Source organism: Salvelinus sp. IW2-2015, linkage group LG36 (genome assembly GCF_002910315.2).
Source record: "Salvelinus sp. IW2-2015 linkage group LG36, ASM291031v2, whole genome shotgun sequence".
Classification (NCBI taxonomy): Eukaryota; Metazoa; Chordata; class Actinopteri; order Salmoniformes; family Salmonidae; genus Salvelinus; species Salvelinus sp. IW2-2015.
In genome coordinates this window covers 33,347,956-33,375,762 of record NC_036875.1, presented here as the reverse complement: position 1 = coordinate 33,375,762, position 27,807 = coordinate 33,347,956, and the positions used below count along the sequence as shown (strand labels likewise).

Sequence of the window (27,807 nt, the reverse complement as noted above, 5' to 3'; positions counted from 1 at the left end):
TCCGTATTGTTTTCTAGTGGCTGCACATTCTTATTGTTCTAGTCTGGCTTGTCTACATTCTTATTGTTCTAGTCTGGCTGCACATTCTTATGTTGTTCTAGTCTGGCTGCACATTCTTATTGTTCTAGTGTCTGGCTGCACATTCTTGTTGTTCTAGTCTGGCCTTGGCTGCACATTCTTTTGTTCTAGTCTGGCTGCAACATTCTTGTGTTTCTAGTCTGGCTGCACATTCTTGTTGTTCTAGTCTGGCTGCACATTCTTGTTGTTTGGCTGGCACACTCATCTTGTCTTTCCCTGTGCTCTAACTCATTTATGTTCCTCCAATCGCTCCTCACGTTCGCTTTCCTTTTCCGTGAGCTCAAGCTTCTGTTCCTCCAATTTCACCTTAATTTCTAACTCCCTCAGCTGCACGTCTACGGGATGTACTCTACCACCCGTAGGACCCATTTCATCAACCCACCCAGAAGGATTCCTCCTCCACCAAAGCAGTACCGATCAACGGACTACTGCTTTTGGATTGCCAGATACCAGTTTGATATTAACGCTTTGCAATGTTGAGCGGATTAGCCTTCAAAATGTATCTAACATCTCCCATGTAGGGTTTATTACAAATGCTTTCAACTTAGAGTCCATGGCCTTTTTAGATTTGTATTAGCCTGTATACCTCAAATGATTCCACCAATCTTATAAGGTGGATGTCAGTGACAAACTACCACAAAAGTGTATTTTGAACACTCAAATATTTGGGCACAGCAGAGCTTCAGAGTAGGTGTGGACTTCCATACTCATGGGAAACAAAATCCCGGACGAGACCAATTTTGTTACATTCCCTAGGAAGACCCCTCCCAAAAAACGTTGCTCAAACTAAGGGAGAACTGGCAAACTGACAACCAAAACCAGTGTGGTTTTAGAAGGGGTTCTAAAAGACACTCATAGGGCTGTCCACTGAAAGTTACAAAGTCCCAACTGTTGTGCTAAAAGACACCCACCATAAGCACCCAATAGAATTAGCCTAAGAAGCAAACCAAAAGAAAACCCACCAAACTTAGACAAGACAGGAAACATTCCAAAAAGGTGAAGCAAAACAAAAGCAGATAAAGGATTGATTGTTAGAAATAAAAATAGCGATAGCCAACTAAAGGTGTTAACCCCCGGCATCTATCAAGACAACTAGAGCACTGGYCCAGCCACGCATAAATAGCACCAAGGCCAGCACAGGTGAAACACCTTKCCACTAATGAGATGGCAACCAGCACAGGTGTAACACATACTGACTAACGAGGTCACCAATCGGTGCATTCTWTGTGCTAACAAGCTATACTTACTCAAGTCCAACCTCAAAACATAAATGGAAAAACCAAACCCTGRAACACACTTTATGATTATGATTCAGTTAAATTATACTTAGCATGTTAGCAGATAGCACAATGACTGTTAGTCTATGGGTAATGCTAGTTAGCAACTTCRTGAAGTATCCCATTAAGTGTGACTTGCAACTTACTTGATATTGTACTGTCCAGCCTTCAGAGTGCACCGGTCAGGGAACTGGCTGAGTTTCTTGGACAGTGCTTTGACTTGCTTCTTGGTTTCCTGAAGGCCTTTGTCCTGCTCGTAGTCTGTGGAGGCAGACAGGGGTAGACCGTCCACCACCCGCACCACAGAGGCAAACAAGACCATTGACATCATACAGCTGGCTAGCTCTACACACTCTCACTGGACACCTAAAAATAAAAAAATAAAAAAGAGGGAAAATGGAATATGTTCATAGAGCATGATGATTGTGAATTCATTAGCATTCTGATAAAATAGGCCTAGTTTAACAGAATTGCCAGCATATCAATATTACKATAGCTATATCTAATTCACATTATTTTGGGTAMCCTTGTGTAACACTAGAATAGATCYTAATAAATGGGACAACTGAAGTTAGTGCGGGACTAATGTCTGCCACGGTTCGGTACCTTGGATAGCAGTTTTTCAAAGTGCTAATAGCTTGCCCTTGGTCACGAATCTCAGTTCCATTACACATCAGTCATTGGAAGAAGGCGTCTTCTGTACAGGGGATTTTTGTTAAAACCCTTGTGTTGTTCGGGTCTGTGGGACCCATTTTCAATGTTTACTAAAATAAAAAGTATACAATGAATAACCTGAGACTCATTGGCCTTGCCTCATTTTCTGTGAAGAACATGCAAAATAACACCCCTTACATATTCATATTACATATGTGGTGTTCGGGTCCACTGGACCCGAGGGTAATAAAAGTGTGTATGTAGGTGAAAACAAGTAAAAAATTAAACAAAAGATTTGCTATGTGCCTTCACTCTGTCTTCTTCCTCCCTGGGCCTACTGTTCCAACATAACACCAAGAACAGAGAAGCTAGCATGGAAGGAGCATCTTCCACTTTGGAAGATGAAGAATTTTCAGAATATGAGGATCATGTCTGTCAATTCAGAATCTGACAGTGAGTTGGAAGAAGAGGATGAGATTGATCCTCAGCCAGCCCCAGGACCAGTCCGTCAGCAGGGGGATGTCAAACATTTTTAAAATTGAATGGTCTTCTTGCCCAAGGAATGACACACCCTGCATGGCTGCCAATGTGATAAGGATGCAACCAGGGCCAACGCGGATGGTGGTTACTCATGTGCAGAACATAAAATCGTTGAACTGTTCATCCCAGACACTATCCAMAAAATKTTTCTTGACTGCACTAATTTGGGAYGGAAGGTGTGTTTTTGGAGAGAGATGGAAGGAYATGGACCAAACTCATTTACATGCATACTTTGGGGTTCTTATCCTTGCTGGTGTTTTCAGATCCAATGGGAAATCCACAGAATCCCTGTGGGATGCAGACACTGGCAGATAACTTTTCAGTGCAACAAAGTCTCTGGAAAACTTCCACATTATTCCCAGGATTATCTGCTTCAATAACCGACACACCAGACCAGCTCGGCAGCAGAGACAAGCTAGCTACAATCAGGTCAGTGTGGGACAAGTGGGTGGACGGCCTTCACCTGTTTTAAAACACTGGTCCCAACGTTACTGTTGATGAGCAGCATATGCCATTTAGGGGCCGCTGCCCCTTCAGGCAGTACATACCACAAAATATGGAATCAAGATCTGGGCTGCCTGTGATGCGCCTTCACCATATGCATGGAACTTGCAAGTGTATACAGGGAAGCCAGATGGAGGAGCCCCTGAGAAGAACCAAGGGATGCGGGTTGTCCTGGACGTGACACAGGGACTCCGTGGGCACAACATCACATGCGATCACTTTTCTTTTTTTTTTTTACTTCGCACAAGCTGGGACAGGAGCTCCTCAAGAGGAAGCTGACGATGGTAAGAACAGTACGAAAAACAAGCCAGAGCTCCCACTTCTGCTGTTGAATACACGGAAGAGGCCTACCAATAGCCCTTATGCACATTCCATGATCGAACGTTCTAAACACACTTCCTATCGGTGTGACAATTTCCGGTCAGTCTAGTTGTTATCGACGATATAACGTTACTACCACTATGTCACAGTTTTTTTACTAGGTGTCTTCAGGACTTGCCTCAAATTAATATTAATGATGTACATCAAATTGTTAAATCAGCCTCCGAGACTCCAGCTAGCAAGAATGAAAAGGGGTTCAAGATGTATATAGGAAGCTACATAGACAACTATGAAGGTGAGTACCAAGTCAGTGACAGATATAACGTTAGCTAGCTACAATCATTAGCTAGCTAATTTAACTATTAACTGTAGCTAGCTAGTTACTTCGTAAAATGACCTAACGTTGACAGAATCTACCTGAGAATGTGTGTATTTTCATTAGCTTGGTTAAGTTATGCTTGCTAGCTATATTTGCTAGCTAAAAATAATTGTTATGTCTTCTACACAGTATCTAACAAAGATACATTGACAGGGGAGATCACCGTGAGGGCTGCCTGTCACCGGTCCATGAGGAAGAGTGAAAAGCCACACAGCATGAGAGTAGGATAAGGTTATAGATAGCTACTAGGGACCTTGTTAAACATCTCCTGTCAGACACTGTCATCATGGTCAAAATGTGTTGGAGACAGAGTCAACGTTTAATCTTATCAATAGATAGATAATAATGATGGGTCCCAATCCCAATTTAGAATTGCCCACTTAACAGGTTATTTGGTAAAGATCTGTTGATGCAGTGTTTGGTAATTTTGTTACTGAGACACAATTTATTCCTGTATAATTAAATGAGCCCCTAGTTAATAAGACTAGACACTACTATGTTTATTGTTATGGGCCACATCATTCTTGTTTCTCACTACAGTCACTTATCTTCACAGATGGTGTTAAAGCACTCCGTACCAGTGATAGTGGTCCAAAGCCACTGCTCCTGTGTTGCAGGAAGTGCTCTGTGCAATCATCTGGTGGCCCTTCTTTACCAGACAGCGCACTACTCTCAACTAAACATTCCTGCTGCACCACCAGTTCACAGCTGCACAGACACAGAACAGCGTTGGCACAAGCCAAGAACACTTGTGAGTCTATCAATATCCATTAAAAAAATGCACCTGAAAAGTGTCCAGCCTATGTAACAGTAAATCCTTGTTAATTAGGGTGTGAAACCAGGTCCGGTTGATYGGARAGAGTTTCGTAAACCTACTAACTCGTGTGCTGATGGAATAAGGTAAGTTGGAAGTTCCTAGAATGGAAACATTTTAGAAAACATTTTCTTGTGATTGTATCCAGATGATAATGACAAATGTTTGGGACAAAGACTGGGGGGAAATATATAATCTATAAATCTGTATATTTTAATTCATTTGAACTTTCTGGCTTGTGCTGTTTCTGGAAAAGTTACATGAGTCTTTGTCATAGTAATCTCTCCAACCTGACGTTAAGGTATTAAAATGTTTTGCAGAAGTTCTCTACAAAGCACTCAATGGATACATGRCTGACYTGGACCTTCTCCGCGTCTCAGAAACATATGCCAACTTTTCTCCACTTACTGCCCCTCTTGTGACAACAATGGACATGTCAGCTGATGTGCCCCTGGTTGAGTCCGCCTTTGGGCCAGTGCAAGCCGGCAGTGTTCTGTCCTATCAGCTTCCACAGCCAAAGAKGCGTGAAATTGTGAAGATTGCCGATGCCACTTCTCCACTAATACTTCCATTASATGGCAACAGGCTTCAGTCTTCCCAGTGTGCTTACGTCCTTAGCCATCAGGAGCAGTTCCACCTCAAGGCATTAGAGACAACCTACAAGATGTCACACAAAGTCCAGGTTGCTACAAGGGAGCAGAGCAGCAGCCCGGAATGGCATCAGCTCAGGAAAATGAGAATAACATCCTCTCGTTTCCGAGAGGTTTGCCATGTCCGGGGAGACCTCAGCTGACCACCTAGCTGAGCAGATGTTCAAGGAATCTGGTATGCAGACCATGGAGATGAAGAGGGGGCTAGCCATGGAGCCAGTGGCTGTACAGGAGTACTTCACACTGAAGAATGTTAACTTCTTTCCGTGTGGCTTCATAGTGCACCCAGATGCTCCGTGGTTGGGATCCTCTCCAGATGGCATCATATTTGATCCCAGTGTGAGACCACACTTTGGACTCTTAGAGGTCAAGCGCCCAAATGTACCAAGTTATGTTGACTGCCCTTATCTGAAGATACAGAATGGAGAGCTGAAGTTGAAGAGATCTCATGCTTACTACTGGCAGGTACAAGGTCAAATCCTTCTCAGGTTGTAGCTGGTGTGACTCATTTGTGAACAGGAGGACATCCTAGTTGAAAGGATATATAAAGATCTACAGGTTTCAAAAACTAAGAGAGAAGGTTGACCACTTATTTTTACCACTACTTGCAGAAGTGTCTCACACCTGAATGGATCCCCTGCATGGGTGCCAAGTTTAGTGGTTTTATGAAAAATAAGAATTGATGTTCTTGTGAAGAAATCTACAGTAGAATAGATTTGTTTAAAAAAAAATGTATTTCGGCAAATGTTCAACAGTTCAGTTAKTCAATTACACATCTCCAACATTGTATTCAATCTTGCATTCTGGCTATTCTGTGTTTACTTGATTTCTTTCCCCCACCCCTGTTACTCATTGCCTAATTAAAGCCAATACAAGCTCACACAAACGATTGATACATGTCGTAGATAAACAAATTATTATTTTGCTGCTAGCAAATAAACACATGTACATTAGCTTGGCCCATGCTCTGACCAGATCATAGACGGCACAGTCCATAGGCAGCGCACCTTGTTCTTCATCTCCCTCAGTCGGAGCAGGAGGTTTCAGTCTTTCCCAAACACCAGGTCTCTTTTGAATGTGCCAGTTCCACGCCAAGACAGTAGGAACAACACCTCTTTTTAGGTATTGTCGCCCCCCCACAATTTTTCCCTCAACAAAGTCACTTTCGACTAAATGTGTACTACACGCCTTTGTGTGTTTGGTGACAGCAAAGTTGTCACGACGTACTGCCACCAACCACCTTTTTCTGAGCTCTACATCGACCGGGAAACGATGGAAGCTCACAATACCATTACATTTGGAAGAAACTGAACACAGAGTCACTGAACAATGTTCATTAGCACCTCCTTCGCGGGGCTATAATTTAAACGTAGTCATTGTGAACTATTTCAGTCAGAAATGCATCGACGATAGCTAGTAAGCTAATGATAAAAACAATAGCAGAACTCGCTCCGGAAGTCATCAACACGATCGGAAGTTAAATAGAACGTTGGAGGCGGTATAATGCATAGAGCCCATTCCTCTCAATTTCAGTTCATGGCAGACACATCCCTAGTGTCCTATGTGCCAAAGAAATGCAAAAACGTGGTACTCATGAGTACGCTGCATAGGGATGGGAGAATCTGTGGCAGGATCGTCAAAAACTAGAAATCATAATGGATTACAATGCCACAAAAGGAGGTGTGGACAATTTAGGCAAGCTGGTTACTGGCTATAGCTGCAAAAGAAGAACCCTACGCTGGATAATCATCAACATCTTGGACATCTCGGCGTACAACACGTTCGTCATCTGGATGGCGTTTTGGAACAGAGAGAAGCTCCAGAGGAGACGGCTCTTTTTCGAGGAGCTGGGCAAGGCATTGGTAAGACCTCAAATCCAGAGGCTGCAACATATTCCAAGGACCCCAGCTTCTGCAGCCATCGTGAGTAGCATTCAGGAGGAGGATGCTGGTGCCCCATCCACCCGACCCAAAGAACCAACAACTCCAATACCAGAAGTAAGTGATGTTGTTGCACGTGTGTGCCGGACTCTCCTACCCTGGCATGCTGTAACTATATATCCGAGTGAGATAAAAGTAAAATTCCTGAACTAAGTTGTCATCATTCTAGATTGCAGCCGGTAGCAACAAGAAGTGCTGCGATGTGTGGACCCAAGAACGACAGGAAGACAAACTCAGCAAAAAAAGAAACGTCCTCTCACTATCAACTGCGCTTATTTTCAGCAAACTTAATGTTATGTTCATACAAATAATTACACAAGACTCAAACAAACTGAACAAGTTCCACAGACAGAAATTGAATAATGTGTCCCTGAAGTGGGTGGGGGTCAAATCCAAAGAAACAGTATCTGGTGTGGCCACCAGCTGCATTAACTTCTCTAGGATATGTGGGACGCTACCGTCCCACTTGGCCAAAAGCCAGTAAAAATGCAGAGCGCCAAATTCAAATATATTACTATAAAAATCAAACATGAAAGACACTAAATTAAAGCTACACTTGTTGTGAATCCAGCCAACATGTCTGATTTCAAAAAGGATTTACGGCGAAAGCACACCAAACGATTATGTTAGGTCAGTACATAGCCACAGAAAAACACAGCCATTTTTCCAGCCAAAGAGAGGAGTAACAAAAAGCAGAAAGAGATAAAATTAATCACTAACCTTTGATGATCTTCATCAGATGACACTCATATGATTTCATGTATGTTTTGTTCGGTAAAGTTCATATTTATATCCAAAAATCTGAGTTTAGGCGGGACGGTACTGTCTTGGCAAAAAGCCAGAGAAAATGCAGAGCGCCAAATTCAAATTAATTACTATGAAAATTACTATAAATATCAAACGTACATTAAATCACACATGAAAGTTACCAAATTAAAGCTACACTGGTTGTGAATCCAGCCAACATGTCAGAATTCAAATAGGCTTTTCGGCGAAAGCAAACGATGCTATTATCTGAGTTAGCACCATTGTAAACAAAGAGAGATAAGCATATTTCAACCCTGCAGGCGCGACACAAAACGCAGAAATAAAAATATAATTCATGCCTTGCCTTTGACGAGCTTCTGTTGTTGGCACTCCAATATGTCCCATAAACATCACAAATGGTCCTTTTGTTCGATTAATTCCGTCGATATATATCCAAAATGTCCATTTATTTGAGGCGTTTGATCCAGAAAAACACAACTTCCAAATTGCTCAAACGTGACTACAAAATATCTCAAAAGTTACCTGTAAACGTTGCCAAAAAATTCAAACAACTTTTGTAATACAACTTTAGGTATTTTTTTACATTAATAATCGATAAAATTGAAGACTGGATGATCTGTGTTCAACACAGGATTAAAACCAACTATAGCAAGCTTTCTGGTTACGCGCTTCTATCTAAAAGGACACTTAATGTGACTCGTTCAAGATGGCCGTACTTCTTCATTACACAAAGGAAAAACCCTCAATTAATTTCTGAAGACTGTTGACATCCAGTGGAAGCGGTAGGACCTGCAAGAAGGTCAATTAGAAATCTGTATTCCCAATGAAATCCATTGAAAAGAGAGTGACCTCAATCTGAATGGCTTGTCCTCGGGGTTTCGCCTGCCAAATAAGTTCTGTTATACTCACAGACATCACTCAAACTTTTAGAAACTACAGTGTTTTCTAGGGGAAAAATTTGAGGTCACTCTTTTCAATGGGTTTTCTATGTGGATCTAGATTTAAGGCACTTGCTTGCAGTTCCTATCGCTTCCACTGGATGTCAACAGTCTTTAGAAATTGATGTTTTTCCTTTGAGAAATTAAGTAGTAGGGCTGTTCAGAACGAGGGTCTAGTCTACTGTTGTGGTTGGGGCACGCGGCCTGAAAGCTCGCGCCACTTTATTTTTATCTGCTATTGAATGCAGTTTATCCTGTCTTAAATGTTATTGATTATTTACGTTAAAATACTTAAAGTTGTATTAGGAAAGTTGTTTGAAATGTTTGGACAAAGATTACAGGTAATTTATGAGAGATTTTGTAGTCATGTAGCGTGAGTTGGAACCGGTGTTTTTCTGGATCAAACGCGCCAAATAAAATGGACATTTGGGAGATATAAAGACGGGATTTATCGTCATAGGCAGCAGAGAACTGGAAGGAAAGGCAGCCAAAGGAGGAATTGGCTTTGGGGGTGACCAGTGAAATATACCTGCTGGAGCGCGTACTACGGGTGGGTGCTGCTATGGTGACCAGTGAGCTGAGATAAGGCGGGGCTTTACCTAGAAAAGACTTATAGATGACCTGGAGCCAGTGGGTTTGGCGACGAATATGAAGCGAGGGCCAGCCAACGAGAGCATACAAGTCGCAGTGGTGGGTAGTATATGGGTCTTTGGTGACAAAACGGATGGCACTGTGATAGACTGCATTTAATTTGCTGAATAGAGTCACAAAAGTCAAGGATCGGTAGGATAGTCAGTTTTACTAGGGTATGTTTGGCAGCATGAGTGAAGTAGGCTTTGTTGCGGAATAGGAAGCGGATTCTAGATATAATTTTGGATCGGAGATGCTTAATGTGAGTCTGGAAGGAGAGTTTACAGTCTAGCCAGACACCTAGGTATTTGTAGTTGTCCACATATTCTAAGTCAGAACCATCCAGAATATTGATGCTGGACGGGCGGGCAGGTAGCGATCGGTTGAAGAGAATGCATTTAGTTTTACTAGCATTTAAGAGCAGTTGGAGGCCATGGAAGGAGAGTTGTATGGCATTGAAGCTCGTCTGGAGGTTAGTTAGCACAGTGTCCAAAGAAGGGCCAGAAGTATACAGAATGGTGTTGTCTGCGTAGATGTGTATCAGAGGATCAGAGAATCACCAGCAGCAAGAACAACATCATTGATGTATACAGAGAAGAGAGTCTGAGAAGTAGTTGGTGAACCAGGCGAGGCAGTCATTTGAGAAACCAAGGCTGCTGAGTCTGCCGATAAGAATGTGGTGATTGACAGAGTCGAAAGCTTTGGCCAGGTGGATGAATACAGCTACACAGTATTGTCTCTTATCGATGGCGGTTACGATTAGAGGTCGACCGATTAATCGGAATGGCCGATTTCAAGTTTAAATAACAATCGGTAATTTTGGACGCCGATTTTTGATTTTTTTACACCTTTATTTAACTAGGCAAGTCAGTTAAGAACAAATTCTTATTTTCAATGACGGCCTAGGAACGTTCTGCCTCATTCAGGGGCAGAACGACAGATTTTTTAACCTTGTAAGCTCGGGGGATCCAATCTTGCAACCTTACAGTTAACTAGTCCAATGCTCTAACACTGATTACATTGCACTCCACGAGGAGCCTGCCTGTGCCGCGAATGCAGTAAGCTAAGGTAAATTGCTAGCTAGCATTAAACTTATCTTATAAAAAACAATCAATCAATGACTGTCATTGCTCCAATGTGTACTTAACCATAAACATCAATGCCTTTCTTAAAATRAATACACAAGTATATATTTTTAAACCTGCATATTTAGCTAAAAGAAATCCAGGTTAGCAGGCAATATTAARCAGGTGAAATTGTGTCATTTCTCTTGCGTTCATTGCACGCAGAGTCAGGGTATATGCAACAGTTTGGGCCGCCTGGGTCTTTGCGAACTAATTTGCCAGAACTTTACGTAATTATGACAACATTGAAGGTTGTGCAATGTAACAGGAATATTTAGACTCATGGATGCCACCCGTTAGATAAAATACGGAACGGAATAAACGTTTTGTTTTCGAGGTGATAGTTCCCGGATTAGTCAAAGGTATATGGTTTAGAGAGAAATAGTCGACGCGTTATAATTCCTGTAATAACTTGCGGCTGAATTTGAAAGGGGTTCCTTCGTTATTTTACCGTTCATGTCTTCCATAGAGAATGTCTTGATCTACTTCAAATAAGGTCTGTGTTTCGTGCAGGCTTAAACCGCATCGACGTTTTGATACCCGTGTAAATCTCACAAGGATAAGGTAACGTTTGTCAACATATTTTCATAAATCCACTCTACAAAAAAAATTATCTTCGCTTATATTTAGCCAATATTGATCAGAGTTACCTTGTCCTATGGATATCTACACAGTTATAAAATTGGCACGGTGGTGTAAGCCTACACGAAACGCAGACCTTATTTTAAGTGAATCTAAAAATATCCTATGGAATAAATTAAGGAACCGCTTTTCAGATTTTGCTAGGTGTCATGGGAATTATGACTCGCACTTTGGTTGTCAATTCTTACCATGCCCATTATTAAAATAGGATTTCCTGCATATAGAAATTACAGTTTTTGTTTTCAACATTCATCACAGGTAACTTAAACTCTATTTTTATTCAAACAGTTGAGAGTATTTGTCTCCTAAGCAGACTCTTCAGTATCATTGTCACTTCAGAGCTGTGTGTGTGTGTGTGTATTTTATTAAGTTAAAATAAAATAAAGTGTTCATTGTTCATTCAGTATTGTTGCAATTGTCATTATTACAAAAATGTGTGTGTGTATTATATAAAAAAAAATATATATATATTTTTTTTTTTAATAAATCGCCCGATTAATCGGTATCGTTTTTTTTTGTCCTCCAATAATCGGTATCGGTGTTGAAAAATCATAATCGGTCGACCTCTAGTTACGATATCGTAAAGGACCTTGAGCATGGCTGAGGTCAACCCATGACCAGCTCGGAAACCGGATTGCATAGCGGAGAAGGTACAGTGGGACTCAAAATGGTCGGTGATCTGTTAACTTGGCTTTCGAAGACCTTAGGAAGGCAGGGTAGGATATAGGTCTGTAGCAGTTTGGGTCTATAGTGTCTCCCCCTTTGAAGAGGGGGATGACCGCGGCAGCTTTCCAATCTTTGGGGATCTCAGACTATACGAAAGCGAGGTTGAACAGGCTAGTAAAAACTGCCTGTTTCGTTCCTGACTTCCCTGAAAAGTATCATATCACGGGGGCTATTCGATGCTAACGCAGTCAGGTCTGGAGTGAACCAAGGGCTATATCTGTTCCTGGTTCTAAATTTTTTGAATGAGGCATGCTTATTTGAGATGGTGAGGAAAACACTTTTATAGACCAACCAGGCATCCTCTACTGACGGAATGAGGTCAATATTCTTCCAGGATACCCGGGCCAGGTCGATTAGAAAGGCCTGGTCGCTGAAGTGTTTTAGGGAGCGTTTGACAGTGATGAGGGGTGGTCGTTTGACCGCAATTGTTTATGGTTCATTGAACAAGCATGGAAAACAGTGTTTAAACCCTTTACAATGAAGATCTGTGAAGTTATTTGGATTTTTACAAATTATCTTTGACAGGGTCCTGAAAAGGGGACATTTCTTTTTTTGCTGAGTTTAGTACACATGCATCAAGTGCAAGAAATACATTTGCACACAGTAAATGTATGTCCTTCATGTGCTGTGTAGGCCAAACTTAATGTGTTAATTTATCATTTCCATAAAACACTATGTAAAATTTGGCCTTCCAATTGGTTCAGTTCAAAGCATTTACATATTTTTTATTTAACTAGGCAAGTCAGTTATGAACACATTGTTATTTAAAGTGATAGCCTATACCAGACAACGCTGGGCCAATTGTGCGCCACACTATGGGACTCCCAATCACAACTGGTTGTGAAACAGCCTGGATTCAAACCAGGGTGTCTGTAGTGACGCCTCAAGCACTGCAGTGCCTTAGACCACTGTGCCACTCTGGAGCCCCCAATAAACAAAGTGATGAAAACCTTGTTTCATTTATATTTCTTCAAGATAAACATGATTTATTCCAACCATGTCTTGATTATAGTTGATTTTGTTTACAAAAACCACATTTTATAAAATAGCACTTTTATTTATAAATGCAATCTAGCAGAGGTACATTGCAAATATTAAGCATATTACTTGTAATTGATAAGTCAACATCTAAGTATATTTAGGTAAATTTTTTATGGGTGTATTGTTTTAAAAGCCCAATAATGTTGTGGGTCAATCAAACCGCAAACATTGTGTGAATAACAAAAACACCACACAAGGATTAAGAGCCCAGATGCTCAGGCTGAACATTAACAGGCTTTGGTTGCGTTATTTATTAAAACATTTTTTTAAACTAGGCAAGTCAGTTAAAAGAACAAAATCTTATTTTCAATGACGGCCTACCCCGGCCAAACCTGGACGACGCTGGATCAATTGTGCGCCGCTCTATGGGACTCCAAATAAAAAACGGATGTGATACAGCCTGGATTCGAACCAGGAACTACAGTGACGCCTCTTGAACTGAGATGCGCAGTGGTCTAAGGCACTGCCACTCGGGAACGGGTTTGAAAGCATAAGGACCTCCTTACCTTTCATATCAGCGATAAATAATAAAACAAAGAGGTTAAATTGATACACAACGAACGTTACATATGGTTAAGGAGTAACTGTAGGCTCCAAGAGTACATATTGGGCTAGTTAATACGCCTCGCGAAAAATGTGCCCTCTCCAACCCCCTGGATAGTAAGCTAACTGGCTACATTTGTCTTGAGTGAGCCTGCATTTTTTTCTCTCCATTGTTTACCAGGATATGGTACATGCATAAGCGATTGTCAGGGTATTGATAGCTCAGAAACACTGGACAGGGAGATAGCTAAAGCTAGCTAGGTTGATCAGCAGAATGCTGGCAAAATCCGTTGTCGAGGATGGTGCAAATTGTGATAGTTAACTAGTGATGTTTGCTATATTTAATAGCAGGACTACTCAGTTTCATGGCAATGCCTAGCCATCTTTATCCATGTCGCATAATATCAATTAAAAAGGGGCCACCTTTTTAGCTAGCTACTCAAATACCCCCTTTTGCTCTCTCCTAGTCCTACGTGCTGTCCGTTAGCAAGCTACTGCACTCTAGCTAACATTAACTAGCTGGCAAGAGCAAAACTAACAAGGCTTTCCAAACATAGAACATTAATTGTTATTTTGTGAGCTAACCTGAACAGACGCGTGTGTCAATGCAACACTCACCGCAAAGTAGTTTATTTCTTGTAACGTAGCATCACCGGGCACCGTTTTTATTTGCCTACATTCTGTTGTGGCGCAAACGTACACGCAGGACAGATGCCGCGTTCGATATTAGTCGGAACTAGGAACTTCCGACATGCTAACTGGATACTTGTACACGTGCCGCATGTAACCAGTTAGCAAGTTCGACATTTCGAGTTCCGACAGGGACATGAACGCGTTAAGAAACTCGTATGTTTACGTGTTTGACGGAACGGCTCGCTGTGCATTATGGGTAGTGCATACGTGATGCGTGCGCAGGTTGACATTTATTGGGATGAGTCTTGTCTTGGAGGATGCACTGAGATAATTCCGTTAGATTGTCCAGCTGCAAAGTCGGCTTTATTGTAAACATTTATGAAAACAAAAATTTGTATTTTTTGTCTTAAAATTAAGTTTAGGCACTAAGGTTAGCAGTGTGGTTAGGGTTAGGTTTAAAATAATATTTTCTGACTTTGTGGCTGTGCCAGCTAGTGACCACTCTGCAGAGCTGCCTCTAGAACAAGATTCATGACAAAAACGCTAACCTGTGAAGCGTGAATGCATTCTCATCAGCACCACCATTACACCAGCAAGAAATGAATGGATGGATTATCATGGATACCACAGCATATTGGAAAATAATGTCACTTTCATTCAATAACAACATTAGTCAGATATATATATATTTGTATAGGTTGAAAAGGTTGGCTTTTTATATATGTTAGTACCAGTCAAAAGTTTGGACACACCTGCTCATTCAAGAGTTTTTCTTTATTTTTTACTATTTTCTACATTGTAGAATAATACTGAAGACATCAAAACTATGAAATAACACATATGGAATCGTGTTGTAACCAAAAACGTGTTTTACAAATCAAAATATATTTTTCAAAGTAGCCACCCTTTGCCTTGATGACGGCTTTGCACACTCTTGGCATTCTCTCAACCAGCTTCATGAGGTAGTCCTGTAATGCATTTCAATTTACAGGCGTGTTAAACGTTAATTTATGGAATTTCTTTCCATCTTAATATATTTGAGCCAATCAGTTGTGTTGTGACAAGGTAGGAGTGATATACAGAAGATAACCCTATTTGGTAAAAGACCATGTCCATAGTATGGCAAGAACAGTTCAAATAAGCAAAGAGAAAATGACAGTCCATCATTACTTTAAGACATGGCCAGTCAATCCGGAACATTTCAAGAACTTTGAAAGTTTCTTGAAGTGCAGTTGCAAAAAACATCAAGCGCTATGATGAAACTGTCTCTCACGAGGATCGCCACAGGAAAGGACGATCCAGAGTTACCTCTGCTGCAGAGGATACGTTCATTAGAGTTACCAGCCTCAGAAATTGCAGCCCAAATAAATGCTTCACAGAGTTCAAGTAACAGACACATCTCAACATCAACTGTTTAGAAGAGACTGTGGGAATCAGGCCTTCATGGTCGAATTGCTGCAAAGAAACCACTACTAAAGGACACCAATAAGAAGAGACTTGCTTGGGCCAAGAACACGAGCAATGGACATTAGACTAGTGGAAATCTGTCCTTGGTCTGATGAGTCCAAATTTGAGATTTTTGGTTCCAACTGTCTTGTCTTTGTGAGATGCAGAGTAGGTGAGTGGATTATCTCTGTGTGTGTGGTTCGCACCGTGAAGCATGGAGGAGGTGTGATGGTGTGGGGGTGCTTTGCTGGTGATGCTGTGTTGGGTCATTAGGTTGGATCACCTAAGGGCTATTTGACCAAGGAGAGTGATGGAGTGCTGCATCAGATGACCTGGCTTCCACAATCACCCGACCTCAACCCAATTGAGATGGTTTGTGATGAGTTGGACCGCAGAGTGAAAGAAAAGCAGCCAACAAGTGTGGGAACTCCTTCAAGACTGTTGGAAAAGAATTCCAGGTGAAGCTGGTTGAGAGAATGCCAAGAGTGTGCAAAGCTGTCATCAAGTCAAAGGGTGGCTACTTTTAATTATCTGAAATATAAAATATATATGTTTAACAATTTTTTGGTTACTACATGATTATATGTGTTGTTTCGTAGTGTTGATGGCTTCACTATTATTCTACAATGTAGACAATAGTAAAAATAAAGAAAAACCCTTGAATGAGTAGGTGTGTCCAAACTTTTGACTGGTACTGTATATGCAAACTGTCTTGTGCAAGTTTTAAATTGACAAAATACCTGTTAGCAAAGGTGTCAGATAGAGATGATGTGCAGGAACGTGCAGGGATTTGTAGTCTTGTATGATGTCTACTTTGATGCCTATTTGCATTTTCGGATCTGAGAGTAAATAGAGCCGAATATATTGATAAAAGTCACCTTGCCCGAGAGAAATGTACATGGTTATCAAAACGTTGCACCAGGGTAAGCCTACACGAAACACAGCCTACACGAAACAAGTGTTTCTAAAATTCCCTATGGGAAAAAGTACTGGTGGAAAAACAATTGGAACCATTTCCCTGTTTGACTGCTAGGTTTTATGGGTATTATGACACCTACACTGTGTGTATTAACCGATTTTTCCTACAACTTCCGAGTCCATTGGAGAGGATCAGCTTGAGAAAAATGAGGTGTAGAATCACTGATCTACAAATGGTATTCCCTACCCAATAATAGGCTTTGTGCAATGAAGAATCGTACAGCTACGTCTCCCCTGGCTTTGGCGATCCCCCCCCAAACACTCACACACAAACAGACATTGATTTATTGGAGACAGCTTGTGTCAATTAAAGATTTCCCACCTGCAACAACCCTAGCAGATAATGCTGTAAATGCCAGTAAAAAAAACTTTAAAAAAAAACTTTTTTATATACACTGACCCTACGATATGTGGTTAGTTGATAAGTAAAATACCTACGTCAGCAACGCCTGGGCAGAGGAACGCGCCCAATGCCTGCACCAGGGATGATCATGTTGTAGCAGAAAAAGTGATCTAACCTGAAATAAGTATGAATAATCACATTTGAAGCCAGTTTCTCAACCCTCCCTAACTTTAAACAAACCCACTGTAATAACCCATGGAACTCTTCAATCAAATCAATAAAAAAACATAACACCCTTTTTTACATCATCCGATGTCACAAAGTGCTATACAGAAACCCAACCCAGCCTAAAACCACAAACAGCAAGCAATGCTCTTTATAAACGGATTACTTAATTACTAAGCCAGAGCATGGTGTAACAGGCCGGCAGTTGGAGCAGCACTCAACGTGTGTATAGTGTGCATGCCAATACTCTAACAGTAATACAAATGGGTACTCAAGTGCTACACCACCTGGTGTTGTGTATGTGTAATGATGTTAATACTACATCACCATATACCTCCCTTGCTGAGATTCCAATATAACATCGTCACAAATAATCCCTTCTTTAGGATATACAACATAAGACATTCCCTATGCAGTTCTATTGCATTAATGAACTAATTCTGAAATCACCTTCCTTTAACTGAAACATTCTTTTACACTTGTGTACTCTACTGATCAAAACAAGTCAGTGTAAACAATAAACATGACATATTTTATTTTCACATGCTTGGGTAACTAAGTATTTAACAGTTTTTTTAGTGTCTTTATTTTTTTCTTCGGAGAGCAGTAGGGGTAGTGTTCATTCTCAGCGGTGGAAAAGCCACCAGCTGTTTCTGAGCTGGGCTCAGACTGACTCTGAAAGAGTTCTCCTCTCGGTGGACTGTTTCCTTCGTTACATTCTGTCTGTGGAACGTGCATGTTACGCACGCCTCTTGGAGGGGGGAACGCAACACCCTGCTACACTCAACTCCCCGTGGAGTGAAAGCGGTATGTGATTGCAGGTGCGGGCAAGGATGACAGAGGCAGAATATAGAACCGTTTACAGGGAATCTATTTCCTTCACACAGTAATTTGGGGAAAAGGGGCTGGACGGAACCAAAGCAAAGAAAGTAAATGTTAGAGCCCCCTCTCCTACCTTACCCACAACTTACCTAACTAGCACCACCTGGCGCACTAACCAAAATACAGGGGGATGGTCCGCCCAGGTCTTACCTAGTGTGCATAGACATAGTACATACTACAGGTATATGTATGCCCGCAGGCCTCTTGCCTAAGCACTCCCAAGGTGCCTTCCCCCCTGGGAACAAATGAAACAGAATACAAACTTAAAGTGAACAATTTCACTAATCAAAAACACAGTCCTATGGCATACACAAACATCAGCAGGACCAGCTACAAAATACTTTAATAATTATACAGACCAACAACAAAACACAGGACATATCAAGACGCTCTCGCTGAGCAGCAACCAATACAGGACGTACCCAGAAGCTCTCTCCTCCTAACAAAAGGAACACGGGCTTTTAAAGCTGCAGGAGTCGGTAATTGAAAACAGATGTATCTCCTGACGAGAGTGCGGGGTCAGAGCTCCAATCATCAATGGGGCCGACCAGTCAGCTGCTTAGGACTTTGGCAAGCCATTTCCTGAAATACACACATACAAACCCACAACAACACAGAAACTGGGGAACGTAACAGCGCACCACAGAAACACTTGGATAGCTAGAGAACAGCCTATCCTCTGCCAACTGGTAACTCACTTGTTGTTCCATCCCATCTTGCAAACATCTAATCAACATGTCTGCAAACCACTTTACTATCTCCCAACATTACCTTTTAGGAGACAGGTCCAGTCACTGTCTACGAATCCAGGAATCAATGTTGGCCCATGACTGACATTTCTGGTCAGGACAGGGTCCCCCCTCTCCAAAACTTCAGCCCTTGGTACGTTTGTCATGGTTCTCTTTCTTTCTGCATTCAACTTTACTTTTCAGGTATGGATAGACTAGGTCCAGTGTGGAGCGTAGTCTACGACCTAATAACATCTCAGCAGGAGAKAGTCCTGTTGTGGATTGAGGTGTTATTCTGTAGCTGAACAGAACACATGACACTTTTGCTGCTATGCTCCCTTCTGCACTTTTCTTCATAATTTCTTTGAATGTCTGTACTGTGCGTTCCACCAGTCTATTTGAAGATGGATGATATGGAGCATATGTCAGAAGCACAATATCGTTGTTTCTGAAGAATTCTTGTGCTTCTGTACTCKCGAAACAGGTCGCATTATCGCTCACCACTATCTCAGGTATCCCTTGGTTACTAAATCTCTGTCGCAGGTCATCTATAGTGGTGGTGGATGAAGCAGAACAAACCGGATACACATCCATCCATTTTGAATGTGCATCAATGATTATCAGGAACATTTCCCCCATGAATGGCCCTGCGTAATCTATGCACAATCTTCTCCAAGGTTCCTCTGGAAACTCCCAAGGGTGGAGCAGAGCAATAGCTGGTGCCTTTCTGTGTTCCTGACATGTGTTACATGTCTTGACTCGAATCATGAAAAACATCCCCAGACCATTATTCCTCCACCACCAAACTTTACAGTTGGCACTATAKATTCGGGCAGGTAGCTTTCCCCTGGCATCCACCAAACCCAGATTTGTACGTCAGCCTGCCAGATGGTGAAGCGGGATTCATCACTCCAGAGAACGCGATTCCAATGCTCCAGAGTCCAATGGCGGTGAGCTTTACACCACTCCAGCCGCTTGGCATTGRGCATGGTGATCTTAGGCTTGTACTGTAAGTGGCTGCTTGGCTATGAAACCTGACTAGTAGTTATTGTGCTGACGATGCTTCCAGAGGCAGTTTGGAACTCGGTAGTGAGTGTTGCAACCGAGGACAGGCGATTTTTACACGCTACGCGCTTCAGCAATCGGTGGTCCCGTTCTGTGAGCTTGTGTGGCCTACCACTTCGTGGCTGAGCCATTARAGCTCCTAGACATTTCCACTTCACAATAACGGCACTTACAGTTGACCAGGGAAGAAAAAATACAAACTGTCRTGTTAGAAAGACGGTGCCAGGTTAAGAGTTCTCGACATAAACCCTATTGGTCTCTCAGCTCCGTCTTGCATTCGGTGTGACAGAACTGCCCCTACCCTGTAGGGTGACGCATCACACAAGAGAATGAGGTCCTTCTCTCCATCATAGTGAACCAACACATCTGATGACTTCATCAGTTTCTTTTATTTTGCAAACAAAGCCTCCTGCTCTTTCCCCCACTGCCACTTTGTCTCTTTACACAGTAGTGTGTGAAGAGGTGCTAACACTGTTTACAAGTTTGGCAAAATTATATTTTAATAGTTTAGCAGTCGCAGGTAATATTTAACTCAGTCACATTTGTAGGACCAGGTGTGTTCTGGATTGCTTGTTCCCCTTGAAGGTACACTTTCTCCGCTTGAAATGGAAGCCTGCACTCTCCAATCTCTGTAGTACCTCAGTCAGCGTTCTCAGATGCCCCTGGTCACTCCTCCCCGTCACCAGGATGTCATCCAAGTAAATGGCAACATGTGGAATCCCTTGTAGTACGCCCTCGATGGTCCTCTGACTGCTGGAGACATCAAAAGGTAAAAGTTTAAACATAAACAACCCCTTGTGTGTGTTTATTGTACAATACTTCTTAGATTCCTCATCCAGAGTGATCTGTTGACATGCATGGCTCATATCTAACTTTGTGAACTTCTGTCCACCAGCCAGATTTGTAAATAGATCGTCTATTTTTGGAATAGGGTACAGCTCTAACTTGGATACTCTTGACAGTCAGTTTGTAATCCCCACAGATGCTCAAAGTATTTTCGGGTTTCAAAACAGGCACTATGGGAGCTGCCCATTCTGAGAATTTGACTGGTTCCATACTGTCCTCTTTCAAGAGACGGTCAATCTCGGCTTCATGGCATAAGGCACAGGTCTTGGTTTTTAAAACCATGGTGCGTTCTCCTTGTCGACATATATTTTAGCTGGGCGGCCWTTCAATGTTCCAAGTTCCTCTTTGAACACATTCTCATGCTTTGTCAACACTTCTTCCAATGTCCACTGTTGACCCTCATCGATCTAATTTACTGAACCCCAGTCTAGCTCTTTTATCCAGCCCCGACCTAGCAGGTTTGGACCATTGCCTGATACGACTACTACAGGTAGGGGAATCACTGTGTCTCTGTGCTGCACAGTTACATTAGCTGCACCTAATGTGTCTAGTCTCTCACCTGTGTACATTTTGAGATGKAGAGAACTAGTCTTTAAGGCCGGAACTTTTGCACTGTCCCACTACTCTGTTCGTTATGGTTACACTGCACCCTGTATCCACTTCAAACTTCACATCTGATTCATTGACTTTCAATTTTAATGGGATAGGATCTGCTTTTGGAATGTTCTCTGATATGCTGTACATTGTAAACATAAATCCTCTTCTTCCTCTTCGTTTTGTTCAGCTTCCCCGCTGATGTGACGTGTCCCATTGTTCAGCTTCTCTGCTGATGTGACGTGTCCCATTGTTCAGCTTCTCTGCTGATGTGATGTGTCCCATTGTTCAGCTTCCCCCCTGATGTGACGTGTCCCATTGTTCAGCTTCTCTGCTGAATGTGATGTGGTACATTGTTGCTCCCGCTGATGCGAGGCGTCCAGTTGTCAGCTTCCCTCTGATGCGACGTGTCCCATTGTTCAGCTTCCCCGCTGATGTGACGCGTCCCATTGTTCAGCTTCCCCGCTGATGCGACGCGTCCCATTGTTCAGCTTCCCCGCGAGTGTGACGTGTCCCATTGTTCAGCTTCCCCGCTGATGTGATGTGTCCCATACTTTTTTACTCCTTTTTCTTGCTTATGCTTTCATCCCCCTTTTGGATTGGAACTCTCTGGAGTGGATTTAGCCCTACATGCTCGTTTCATGTGTCCTTGCTTACCACACTTATGGCGCTTTTCATCCTGAAAAAGTGCACTCACTTTCCTTGTGATCACCTTTACATCTGTAAAATGGTTTCACGTGCTCACCTCATGTGCACACTTCCCTGCCCTGTCACATTAGCACTGTAGCACATCCTTGTTGGCAGTCTRCATTGCTTGAGCAAAGACCAATGCTCTATCAAAATTGTTAAGTTCAGCCTCCGATAATAACTTAATTTGGATCTGGTCATTATTATTATTATTATATCATTATAACTAGCCTCTCTCTCAGCATTTCCTTAAGATTGTCCCAATAATTGCAATGTTGTGCCAGTTTACGCAACACAGCTACATAGTCCACAACACTCTCCTCTGCATTTCTGTTCCTTGATTTAAACTTAAAACGTAGCACAATCTCACTCGGCTTCTGGTTGAAATGTGCTTTTAGCAGCTCCACCAGTTCCTCAAAGTGTTGATCTCCAGGGTTACCAGGACTAAGCAGATTTATCATAAGACCGTAGGTTTGGCTTCTCACTGAACTCAACAGAATGGCTTTTWCCTTGTCATCATCTTATATTTAGTTTGTCTCGAAAAAATGACCAAGTACTTCACAGTATTCCACCCACGATTGCGRATGATGATCAAAGGGAAATACCAATCCTACCGTGGCAGCCATTTCTCTGATAGCAGCTAGCTTCAGCTTATTATTGGCAGACTACTCTCATTGTGGCCATTTACTAAATACCTCAAAAACGAAATATGTTTTGGATGAACACATTCATACTAATTAACCCCCCCCCCCCAAATTCCCACTACTATCCTGAATTTCAAACAAAAACTGTACTATTCAGATCCCTACACAGGCTCAGGAACCTGGGAGGGGTAACTTCTTCATTCAGTACTCCCTGTAACATTTCGGCTGTAAAGTCCTGGAGATTCAGAAAGCTATTTGCCGCCTTCACAATGATGTCGAACATCTTAGATGTTTTATTAGTTTGACTAGCGCAATTTATCTCTTATAAAATGCAACAAAGTCCACCTTCTTCACTATTAGTGTGTTGGGATTCTTCTCCTGCATGGCTTCACTGCAGACTGTGGGACATCCACTATKATCTCATCTAAACTCACTCCTTCAGCTATTTTCACTGCCTCCACATTGAGACCTGCTGGATGGCCCTGATCCTAGTTACTGCAAACTCCATCTGTACAGGGCACTCCGGAAACGTGATTCCCATCACAATTACAACAACATGATTCATCTGACTCTTCAACTACTACATATTTATTTATTCGACAAACACTTGCCACGTGTCCAAACTTTTTACAATTGTAACACTGCAGCAGCTTCTGTACATATCTCTGGATATTTCACATACCCAAGTTTTGCATTAGTTGGGAGAACCACTTTACCAAACAACAGTAAAACCGATAGAATAAAAGAAGGAGCAAAGTCTATCATTCGATTCAAGCAACGTCTGTCTACCACTCCTGGAATGTTATCCCTTAACCACACAGCCTCTATGTCCAACGAGACACCAGAGATGACACCTTTAACCCGGTGCCCTACTCTGAAAATCATAGCTTTCCACATCATACATCAACATCTTGTTGAACCACAGAGCTGTCTTCTTTTGCATTTTTGACACACAGGAATTCAACATCATACTGCTTCTGGTCACTCTGACCGATTCCACTTTACCCAATTTGTCCTTCTCCATTTTCGCGACCGCAAACGGGTCACCCAAAAATCCATATTTGTTTGTGAATCGCACTCCAACCATAAACTGCTGTTCATTTCCAACGTTATCCTTTTTAGCTGCACTCTTCTTCACCATCTTCCACTCATTCTCACCAACTGTACTCACGCCAAGAGAATCGCACAATACTTCCACTTCCACCATTGCCCCTCCAGTCATCCCCCGGACTCTCTCACTTTTTGTTGTGAAAGATGCGAGAGTTTGTGTTCTCAAAGTAGCAACCATATTGTTCGCATTCCAGCACAGCTGTTGCTTCACCAACTTTGTTCTCAATTTCGTCCGCACTACTCGCTGCCATTTTCAACTCCCGGCCTACCGCTTACCTAGCTTCAGCTTGTAAATCCTTATGTCCCTGGAACGCAAACTTTTCATGGATCCAGTTGTCCTTTTACCTTTACCTCGTCGCCCCTTGTAATAACCTATGGAACTCGTTATGGCTTAGAAGGAGTGAKGGAGTAGCTCTTTATAAATGGATGACTTTATTACTAAGCCAGAGCATGGTGAAACAGTTAGGCAGTCYCACTCAATGTGTGTGTTAGTGTGCATTCCAATACTCTAACAACAATACCAATAGGTACTGAAGTGTTACACCACCTGGTGGCGTGTATGTGTAATTACGTTAATACCACATTACCACACCCACCCAATCTCCCCAGAGTGCACTGATCCTTAGAGGTCCATTTAAGCATGGAAGGACCTCCCTGAATTCCTCTCTCAACCCCTGTGGGTGCTGGAGCTACATGGTGACGATGATGGATGTCTGCCGCACTGACTACTTGATGAATGGCCAGTGGTCCTGGGGAATGTTTAGCGCTGAAAGACTGTCAAGTAAGAGAGAGGCAATGATTTAATTCACACTGACTAAATAAAATGGGGCGGGACAAGCAGAGAGATTGTGGTCTCTTTCTCTCTTTCCATCTTGCTCGCTCTTTCTCCCTCTCTTCATCTCCTGTAATGTGTTAAGCTGATTCGTAGGTGGTAAAAGCATTGAGCTTACACTTACTTTGTTGTTGAGAAAATAGTGTCATATTGTTTCTCCCAGGGTTGGTTTCCAAGAGCTAAGACTTTAACCAAATTAGGTTACAGACATAAGCCCACTTAGTCTTGTATAGACACATTCATGTAACATGATGAGGGCAGTCTGGCTGTAAATCAATCAGTGTACTGTATCAAGGCAGGCTTTGAGCTCCTGGGTGCGATATCCTGAGGGTCAATAAACTAGAAACACTGATCAATTTGGGATCAATTCTGACCCATTCAACATGGTGAATGGATTTGAAAGCCACTTCAATCTACTTCGAGACGCCACAAAACTACATAAATAGAGATCTAAGACACTCATTTGACACAATATTKATTTATTCATTTACAATCATTTTACTTCAGCTTCTCCCAATCAGCTTCTCCCATTGACAGTATTACACTTTTTCAGTCAGCTTTTCCCATTGACAGTGTAGACCAGGGGTGTCAAACATAGTGACCGCGTGGATGGTTTCATTTTAATTATAATTATTACTATTATTATATTGTTTTGGGGGCTGGGGGGGTAAATTAACTTAATATACTTTAAAATAATAAACTGTGTAGATATGATAATGGACCTACGTTCATCGGCTGCAGTTTCTTGAATGTCCTGGTCGTTACTACTCACCGAAACGAGAGCTAGACAGTCAGGGAGCGTAGAATATTCCAATCACAATGGATATAGGATTCTTTTTTAGCTAATTTTGACAACGAGGAAATATAACCAATTTTCAGGGCGGCCCTCAAGACCTCGTTGAAGACCGAATACATCCACCGGGGCAAAATAAGTTTGACACCCATGGTGTAGAATGAGGCAAATAAAGATGAACACTCACTTCTGACATGACGAAGCTCTGAGATGGGCACGCAAAACTACAAATTTCCCATTTCTAATCAGCAACAAAGGCAGAAGCAGTTCTGTGGTGGTTGACTGGCAGCTCTATACCACTGAACAAAATGAGAGCATGGATCTTTCAGCAGAGGGTGTAAATCATTTTGATTACTGCGTTGAAAGAAGAAGAAGAACATCTTTATTCCGCCAGATAACGCTGATCCTTTAGGGTCTATTTATTTCTTTGACTTCTGTTATTCAGACRAATTTGTCCCCATGTATTGAATAGTCTTCCAGGCAATTCATTTTCTAAACTGCAGGCACAGACAGTATTTTTGTTTAGGATCAATGTCATTGGTAATATTTCCAGCGATCCAAATGGAAAATGTTTTGAGGAGAAGGCAGCCCAAGCAACAGGGTCCGTGTACATTTCGTTATTTAAGAGTCAAAATGGAGAATGTAAAAACGGAAAATGGCTTGTTTTTTGCTTTTTGTTATTAACTTTGACAAATAAAAATGCGAAGTCTACTTGTTTTCTCATCWATTGTCTCAAAACTGGGCATGGAATAAAGGAAAACAAAATAAAATGAATTCCATTTTATTTATTAGATTTGTATTTTTGTTCATACCTGGAAGTACACGTCCCCTCAGAATATTCATAGGGCTTAAGAGGTGTGTTTACGGCTTAGGTTGGCAGCACAAAGAAAGTGTGTGAGTGTGAAAAAAGGAGATAAAAATACTCACGTTAGKGAAAATGCAGAACTTATTAGGAAGGTCGCATGCCAAGAAAAACCTACTCATCAACAACTGAACAAAGTTGGATTGCACTAGATGGCTAGCTAGCACTAGCAGGCTCAACCTGCTACAAGATGAAGCTGCCTGGCCAGAGCCACCTGCTGAAGAAAGGTCAGATTTCTCCATTACTTTTTGTAGCTAACTTAGCTAGATCTTCTTCTTATCTTCTTCTTGCATTATTTTCTTTAGGAATGCAGTGAAGTAAAAGTAGTCAAAAATACAAAATAGTAAATTACAAATACCCCCAAAAATTACTTAAGTAGTACTTAAGTATTTTTTACTTAAGTACTTTACACTACTGAAAATAAGCCTTTTTATTGGTATGGGTATACAGGGTATACTTTACAGTTGTGAACACAACAACACGACAATTGGCCTACTTCTCTGAATGCATATATACACACTGAACAAAAATATAAACGCAACATGCAACAATTTCAAAGATTTTACTGAGTTACAGTTCATATAAGGAAATCAGTCAATTTGCATAAATTCATTAGACCCTAATCTATGGATTTCACATGACTGGGCAAGGGCGCAGCCATGGGTGGACCTGGGAGGGCATAGGCCCATCCACTCGGGAGCCATGCCCAGCCAATCAGAATTAGTTTTTCCTCATAAAAGGGCTTTATTACAGACCGAAATACGCCTCAGCACCCCCTCAGACGAACTCGCAGGCAAAAAAAGCCAGATGTAGAGGTCCTGGGCTGACGTGATTACACGTGGTTTGCGGTTGTGAGGCCGGTTGGATGTACTGCCAAATTCTCTAAAATGACATTGGAGGCGGCTTATGGTAGAGAAATTAACATTCAATTCTCTGGCAACCGCTCTGGTTGACATTCCTGCAGTCAGCATGCCATTTGCACGCTCCCTCAAAACTTGAGACATCTGTGGCATTGTGACAAAACTGCACATTTTAGAGTGGCCTTTTATTGTCCACAGCACAAGGTGCACCTGTGTAAGGATCATGCCGTTTAATCAGCTTCTTGATATGCCACACCTGTTAGGTGGATGGATTATTTTGGCAAAGGAAAAATGCTCACTAACAGGGATTTAAACACATTTGTGCACAAAATTAGAGAAATATGTTTTTTTGTGCGTATGGAACATTTCTGGGATCTATTATTTCAGCTCATGAAACATGGGAACAACACTTTACGTCTGGCAGTTATATTTTTGTTCAATACAGGTGTAGGATCTTAATTTGGTCACCCTGTTGTTGCAGGAATTTTATTGTAATGTATTCGAGGGCTTCTTAAGTTTMTAATTTCCACTTTAAAATGTCAGACTTAATTTGCCTTAACCAAAAATGTATCATCTCTTACAAAATTGTAAATTAATCATAATTTCCACAATATCAAGATAAAATGTGTAAAATAAGTTACAAGCTAAGACTAAATGAAATTTCGTGATATTACTGTGTCTTGACATATCTATTCACTACTGGACAATTT

At 41.7% G+C, this 27,807-nt stretch overlaps 1 protein-coding gene across 2 annotated transcripts in view; it reads right to left on the bottom strand.

Moving 5' to 3' along the window:
* The window catches only part of LOC111959566 (vesicle-trafficking protein SEC22a), a 33,268-nt gene extending 18,969 nt beyond the window's left edge, over nt 1-14,299 (bottom strand). The window contains exons 1-2 of one of the 2 annotated variants that reach the window (XM_023981208.2): nt 14,155-14,299; nt 1,502-1,721 (exon numbers count right to left, since the gene is read on the bottom strand). In XM_023981208.2, coding sequence (XP_023836976.1) covers nt 1,502-1,686 — 185 coding nt within the window. In that variant the 5' untranslated portion in view covers nt 1,687-1,721; nt 14,155-14,299. The remainder of the gene's footprint in view (nt 1-1,501; nt 1,722-14,154) is intronic. The other variant, XM_023981207.2, reaches the window with a different exon arrangement.
* Between the last annotated feature and the right edge of the window lie 13,508 nt (nt 14,300-27,807).